The following is a 7,873-nucleotide window of genomic DNA, read 5'->3' on the forward strand; positions in this document are numbered from 1 at the left end:
CACATATTTATTTTAATTGTCCTAATCAGTTGGAATGTGGAAGCATTTCAGCAGCCCAACCTTCCAAAAGTTCACTATTATACATGGCTTACTTACAACAAATACATCAAAGAAAAAGAGTGACTGTAGATATTTTCTCCTGAATGTACACTGTAACAAAACTTTCAAGTAGCAGAGAAGTGTTCCAGCACAACTTTTGCCTTCCAGCATTTTTTGCAGCGGACTGGGTACTAACAGAAAGAATGCAAGAGCAGCTACAAGGAAATAAATTCACCACTGCCATGATTCAATATCCACATATTAGAAACTGACATTTTGCTTCTGTGAAGTGTAACAGCATTCACAAAGTAAATCCACACCTTGTCACTTTCAGCAGCCCAAGTAATGCAACATCTGTGAATTTCAGTGCTTTATAGAGAATCTGAGAGTAGCTGGAAAAAAAAACAAAACATAGTTTGGGCTAGGAGGGATAAAGTCTCCCAGTTAAACCATATGCCATACTGTATATTCTCACCTACCACAGGCCTGCAAAATCAACTTGCAAGGAGTCAGGTACTCTTTATTTTTATGCAGCCTTTTGTTTTCTAGATGGAGAGGCTTTCTGATGTTGCAAGATATAAATGACCCACTCAAATGGGAGAAAGAGGTCTATGGCTACTGATGTAATACAGCTACTCAGCAGGGCTGAAGAGCTCAGCAATCTCTTGACATATTTTCACTTTGAAAATTATTCCAGATGCTTTTAGGAATAGACAATAGTAATAGCTGCTTTTGACAAGGACATCTGAAAATCTGTGAGCTCCTTCAGATTGTGCTAAAATAAGTGTTACAGCCTGCCAGTTTAAAAACAGCTGATCAGCTCCAAGCCTCATTTCACCTGGACTACCACCATAAAAACCATGTTCACCTGCAGCCACAAGGTTACTCTAGACACCTCTTCACCCAGGCCAGTATTTGCCTTTGAGGATAACAAAAGGGTCAGAAAATCAGTCCTATATCTGCAGAGGCAGGAAGCACTTCAGATCTCATAGTTAGATACTCCTTCAAAAAAACACAGGCTTCAGCCAAGTAGGATAGCAAGACACAGCAGAAAAAAAGAAGAGGAGGAAGAAATTAGCTCAGAAACCATTCCCATTCCTCCATACCCTTGTGTGAATGAAAAGGAACTAGAACAAGGCACTGTTACAGAATTACTTGCAGAGCAGAGAAGGCTGTAAGCAAATAGGATTCACAATTTTGGTTTGTTCTCACTGCAAGTATTTTGACAACTCTGCTGGGGATCACAACCATGATAAGGCTGCACACGCTAAGGAAATTGGAGTTAATCCTGGCCATGTTCCTCAGCTCAAGAAACCAGGCAGGACTAAATGTAAGGGAGGCCCCATCTTCTTAAGATTCATAGAAAATAACTCAACTTGCACACTTACCCTCTGCTTTTGAGTCACCGGCAGCATTGCTTTGCCCACATTCCCCATATCATTATGCTCAGTAAGTTTAGGCACGGCTGACTGCTGGAGTATCTGGAAAGCAAGACTCATGCAGAGAAGATCTATTTTACACACTTAAGGGTTAGTGACTCCATCTGGGGATACCAACAGAGTTCTGAGACACCAGTAAGGCTTTAAGAAATCTTGGGGTTTTTTCACCCCATCCCAATTTTAGGCTATCACTGTCCATAATAACACAGGTTCTAAGTCTTGGCCTTCCTAGAAATAACTTCAGACTGAGAAAACAGAGTGGTCTACATTTTAAGACTCCCCCACTTCACTTACCATCACTTTCACTCTTACTTTTTAAGTCTTCCATCCACGTTGGAATATTGTCTAAAGCAACATAATCCCCCAAGTACTCTTTGCGTCTTTCTTCCAAGGTCATCTTCAGCAAACGCTCTGTTCAGGGGAAAAGAGAAACAAGAAAAGTTTTGCAAGCTTTCATACATTGTTGCAGACGAGCCACAGTGACCAATGCACTGCCCTTGAGGAATGAAATGCCACTTGATGGGACCCAGCATGAGCGATGCAGTGAGCTACAGCAGGAGCTAACCACGGGGCAGCTGCATAAACGCACACGCCTGTTTCTGGCTATCCCAGCTCTGCAAAGTTAACACCTCTCCCCACACTCTGCTGTGCTGCTTCCTCCTGCCACCTTGATTCCTGTATCAGAGAATGGCAACTTTAGTAGGGAATTGTTGTTTTGTAGGGAGTTTTCAAGTATGCAAGTCTGTTCTGTAGGTTTTGCATTTGTAAACCAGAACTAAAAAAAACCAAAAGTTCAAGTGAAGGCAGGGAGCATGGTGGGAAATTATTAAAATGCTACTACATAACAAAAGAGATCAGAGCTACAGAAAATGTTTTGTCGATTGCTAGGTGTCTGGCATGGTAAGAAAAGGCAAGTTTAACTCTAGAGATTTTCATTTGAGTATTAATAGGATGCACCTAGTTACCACACTAAAATAAATATGGACAGTTGTTTTTGTTTTCTACTAAGAATGTCACCACCTCTTTTTTCAGAAGTTTAGTGAAAAGTAAAGCCTCAAACATTGCACAAGTATGACAGCAACTGCCAACTTCATTCTTCTTCAGACCCTGCTATAAATGGACTTTTTACAGTAAAAAAAAGCCATCCCAATGACCCAAAACTGCAAGCAACCTCAGCACTTCAGCGCATTTTTGCAGTCACATCCTCTTTTCCCTCCCTACCTCATCAAGCTTAGTATTAGCTCAGCACAAGATAAAGAGCTTTTTCCCTCCCAAAAGAAGAGGGGAAAAGAAAAAGACCAGTAGAGAACATCATGACACCCATACTCTACTCAAATTTCTCAGTCTGTTTTTACCAGTAGCACTGTGCTACTTTAACCACACTGAAAGTTTTTTGTGACATGTTAATCAGTAATAAATGCTCTTCAGTGACTGGAGAACTTCTAGGGGTGTGGGGAAAGGCTAGACCTATATTATTTGCATTTTACATAAAGGGCTAGGTAGACATAAAAATAACATTTTCATCTCAAGTTGAAGCAGCAAAAGATGAACACAGAAACTGCTTCTCAGATCAAATCTTTAAAAACCAAGAAAGAAAATCACTTGGATCCGGTTTGGGGTTCTTCCGTGTTTTTTCAAAATAAAGTTTCCTAATTATGTAAGCTGCAGTCAGCACAGTCTAATAAGGTAAGTTTTGAGCACAACCTTCCTTAACAAAATAAGTTCATTTTGGTATTTTTTGACAGTATTACCAATTCCTTTGGCTGACAGAAACATTTCTATCTCCTTATTCAACCTGGCATCTCAGTGGGACATTTACACCTGCCATCAGAACTGAATAATGAGGGTCACCATTCCACACAGCTGCATACCCACCTCCACTACCCAAGCTCCAGGGATACAAAACTCCAAGTACGTGACATGCACGCTGGAAGTCCTCCAGGTGGGCAGACCTGAGAGAGCATGTCAGTTTTGAGGGACTGACAAACAGAGTCAGTCCAGGTGCCTTTTGCTGAAGAGGCGACAGAGCCAGTCCTGTGCCTTCAAAACACCAGTTCTTCTCTACAGGAAGGTTTTACAGAAGTTTGCTCTCGTGAGTCAGCAGCAAGAACTTAATTGAGTCTTACAAACCTCCCGGAGGATGCTCCCAACAGCCTTCACCCCAAGCACAGGTTTCTGCCTGTGCAGAAACTTGGGAAGTTTGCAGGCAGCCCAGTCCTGTGTCTAAGGCTCTGAAATCACCTCCACTCCTGCTCCGTTTCAGCTGTCCTCACGGAAGATCTCCCCTGAGAGGACATGGACCAAGCCTTAATTACCAAGAAAGTAATTAAGAAAAGCAAGCGTATTGTCAGTGGGTTTGAACTCCATATTTAGCAATCAGTGCTTTTTTCATTTTAAGAAGTGCTTCTGAATATAAAAGGCTGAGAGCAACTGCACTCAGAGCTTCACGGGAAGATGAAGCTTGTGAAGGGTGAAGGCAGAACTCACAAGATTTGATTTCCAAAGTACTGACTGGGTAAGAAGGAAAGAAGTTGGGCTTCTGCAGTTTTCCTCCCTAGTAAAAGAGGTACTTGATAAGAACAGTCCCACAGGGCTAAAAACTGAAGGGCAATGCCAGCAATGAAGAGAGAAGCTTTTCCTACCCTCCTCCCTCCAAGTACTCGGGGCCAACATCAGCATGGTGCTGGAACAGTTACTGGAGCAGAAGAGTGGCAAATGCTCTTCGGTCTCACTGGGCAAAAAGACAGGGAGCTGTGGCCAGCTAGCACTCAAAAATGCATCCCGGATGGAAAACCTTCGGCAGCATTGATTTGCATTTAATAATACCACCATGCTGATAGAGACCACCATCCTCACAACAGACTGAGACACCAAAAGTGTGTCACAACAGCTCCAGTTCCCAGACCCTCCACTCTGCCCTCCTTACAAACAGCCCGAGTTCACCTGCCAGGCTGTGAATTGACACAGACAGTAACAGAGCTGAAAGAGACAAGTGGGAGTAATAACAAAATTCACCAGAGCCTACCAGTAACTTTTCCCCATCTGCCCCTTGTATTTTTCAAAGGTAAAACATACAGCATTAAGGGAAAAGTCAGTTGTAATTGATCATACATAAACAATGCTTGAGACAATTTAACTGTACTCGTTTCACTGAAAACAGAAACTTCTGCCAGGTAGAAATTTGTTGCCTCACCTTTACTACAGAAATCTGGATTGTAAGACAGTTTGAAAGAAAAAGTTCATTCAAGAGGAGTTTGACAGGAGCAACTACCCTACAGAAAAAATAAGTTCATTTCCGTTTTAACAATTTTTCCTTAGAAATGTGCACTTGAATCCTGTTCTCTGAACCAGTCTTCAGCCTTCTTAGCTTGAAACAGGGATGATGGAAGAAAAAAAGATAACTTAAAATATGACCCTAGGATAGCTATTTCTTCCTCTCCTCATCTATTACTACATTACTTGGAACACACCAGGCAAGAAGCTTTCCTCCTCACAGGTATAAACGTTGCACTTCCACTCTGTGAATTTTTTTCTTAATTTTTACAGTGGTCTCCGCGGGATCAACATAAACTACAAACAAAACAATGCATCAAACGCTTGGCCCACAGTTTTCATGCTCTGGAGTTTGACTTAGAGGCTTTATAAACTGAGAATACATCGGTCGGGGTCCTTGAAATATATATAAAAATACATAAATAGTTCAAGAGATGGGACGTAGGGGTGCTCTGAGACTCCCATACTCCAAACACTTCACCTCGGCTGAACGACACTAGAATACAAACCGATCACACCAATGATCCAAATAAACCACGCTTCCCCTCAGCAAACAAACCCATTGAAAGGAGCAAAAGCACGTTTCCAGAGCATGTGCCCAACTTTTCGGCCTGAAACACTCCCACAAGGTGACTTGGGGGCGGGCAGGGGTTGTTTACCGCCCTCCCTCGCCGGCTTCCCTCCGCCCCGGGGCTCCCCTCCTCACGGATACGCCGAGCCCTGGGGGAAACATCCCCAATTCCCGCACGCCCGGGCTGCCATCAAGGCTGGTTCAGCCAGGAGACGCCAGGACAGACGCGGGGAACACGGAGTTCCCCCTTCCCCACCCCGTCCCCTAAGGCGCGGCCGGCGGCAAGCGCTGCCGGACACCCCCGGCGAGGCGGCGGCTCTGAGGGCACCGGGACCACCCTCCCCTTCCCTGCCTGCCTCCTCTCACAGGCGGGAGAAGCGGGCCCGGCTACCGGGAAGGGCGATAATACCTTTCTCCTCCCGCCACAGCTTTTTCCGCTTGTTGCCGGGGTACATGGTGGTGTGGCTGGCGGCGGCTTTGAGCTGCAGGTTCCCCAGGCTCACGAGGGGGTGGAGGAGACGCCGCGCCAGAGCCAGAGCCGAGCGATACCGACGCCCCGCGCCGCCGCTGCTGCCGCCGCCGATCCCGCCGGGTCCCGCTCCGGCTCCGCGCCCGCCGCACGGTGCCCGTCAGCCGGGTCACGCCTCGCTCTACCCCGACACCCCCGCAGCGCCCGCCCCGCTCCCCGCCGCCCGTTGGCTCCGGCAGCCGCCGCTCAGCAGCCGCCTCCTCCTCCTCCTCCTCCCGCACCGACCGGGAGGAGCCTGAGCGCGGCGGCGCCGGCTCGGCAGGGTTTGGGGGAGTGTGTGCTGCGGGGACACGGCGTGGCGGGTGCTTGGGTGCGACACTGCGTGCGCTGCGCGATGCCGGCGCTCGGAGCCCCCGCGGGGCCGGAGGCAGGGAGGGAGCGGGCGGACACGCCGGTGCCGTCCCGCCCCGCCGCCGCCCCTCGCCCGCCTCCTCCGCCCCTCTGCTTCCGGGTTGCGGCGGTACCGGGCTGTGCCCGGGGCGGCGGGGCTGTTGCCGAGCGACCGCGCCGGGGCCCGGGCCCGAGCGGGCCGGCGGCGCCGTGCGGGCCTGGAGCGCCCGGGAGACAGGAAACTGCCCCGGCCGGGGTAAAAACGGTGCTGGAGCTGCGGATGCCGGGCTGAGGTTCCCGGGAGCGGGGCTGAGCTGGTGTGTGCGGAGAAGGGCAAGAGAGCGGCAAGTCCTCCTCACAGGACTTGCAGTGTAAGTCCTGTGAGGAGCAGCTGAGGGAGCTGGGGGTGTTCTGCCTGGAGAACGAAGCTCAGAGGTGGCCTTGTCACTCTCTAGAACCCCCTGAAAGGAGGCTGCAGCATGGTCCCATTCAACCAGCGTCAGGACAAGGGGACATAGTCTGTAGCTGGGCCTGGGAGGTTCAGGTTGGACACTGGGAAGAATGTCTTTGCAGAAAGGGTGATTAGACATTGGAACGGGCTTCCCAGAGAGGTGGTGGAGTTACCACCCCTGGAGGTGTTTGGGAAAAGACTGGACATGTCACTCAGTGCCATATTATACTTGACGATCTGGTGTTCACTCAAAGGTTGAGCTCTGTGGTCTCGAAGGTCGTTTCCAACCTGTTTGATTCTGAGGCTCTGTGACTCCTGGGATCCCTACACCACACGCCCAGCCCTTGGTCCCACCTATTGTGAAAGTCACCGCTGGCTGCAGCGGAGGCCAAGGTCCGCCTGGGTCCAAGGCTCAAGGAAAGCACCTTGGCCCCTGTGCCACACCTCCTTCTCTGTAACAAGAGTAATTTTCTCCTTCACACCAACTCCCATGGACTAAATAAATAAATAAATACAAAAGGTTCCCTACAACTTAGAGATGCTCTTAGCTTCACTTGTGCCCCCATGGAGGGAAAGTCCCTTCCCCATGCAGGTGAATGAATTTAGCCTGGAGTGACGAGGGGCTGGTGTGACAAAGGACACATCACAGCCTCACTGTGCCATTATCTGACACAGCTTCACCAAGACAGAACAGCTCACAGGGATACAGAGATGTCAGATTGGAGTCAAACACAGGGTCTACATCTGTTCATATGGAAAATGGAATCCCAGGTAAATCATACAGAGAATGTCTTGTGTGCAGCCCCTGGTCAAGGACTGCCTTTTCTCTTGTGATACACTCTTGTGCTTCATGTGTACCAAAGAAAGGTGAAGTACAACTTAGCAACATTTCCCTTCTTTTCTCTTAATTTCTGCTAAACACAAACGTTAGCATCTCTACTACAACCATTAATCTTGGTACAGCTTCTTACTGTTAATCTTATCCCACTCAGTGATGCAGGGAAGAACCCAGTTTACCTTTTAATAAATCAGACTGAGTCCTCTTTACAAAGCATATTTGAGCATTCATATTAAACCACTATTGAAGGGTTGTTGTTATCTTTACCTGATTTCTTCGCTTTGCCCAGGAGATGTGCCTTGGTAGCCCAAGCACAATTTTCTCATCTTGATAATAAAAATGAGAGAGAAACCAACAGGTAAATTTTTCTTTTCTTCTTTTTACATCTATTATGTGGAGCAAA

At 47.7% G+C, this 7,873-nt stretch overlaps 1 protein-coding gene across 5 annotated transcripts in view; it reads right to left on the reverse strand.

The window, feature by feature from the left end:
- Positions 1–5,909, reverse strand: part of MACROD2 (mono-ADP ribosylhydrolase 2) — an 841,176-nt gene extending 835,267 nt beyond the window's left edge. For 4 of the 5 annotated variants that reach the window (XM_064415413.1, XM_064415412.1, XM_064415410.1 and 1 more), the window contains exons 1-2: positions 5,732–5,909; positions 1,773–1,889 (exon numbers count right to left, since the gene is read on the reverse strand). In XM_064415413.1, coding sequence (XP_064271483.1) covers positions 1,773–1,889; positions 5,732–5,777 — 163 coding nt within the window. In that variant the 5' untranslated portion in view covers positions 5,778–5,909. The remainder of the gene's footprint in view (positions 1–1,772; positions 1,890–5,731) is intronic. The other variant, XM_064415411.1, reaches the window with a different exon arrangement.
- Positions 5,910–7,873: the final 1,964 nt, after the last annotated feature.

Source organism: Passer domesticus, chromosome 3 (assembly GCF_036417665.1).
Source record: "Passer domesticus isolate bPasDom1 chromosome 3, bPasDom1.hap1, whole genome shotgun sequence".
NCBI classification, from domain to species: domain Eukaryota; kingdom Metazoa; phylum Chordata; class Aves; order Passeriformes; family Passeridae; genus Passer; species Passer domesticus.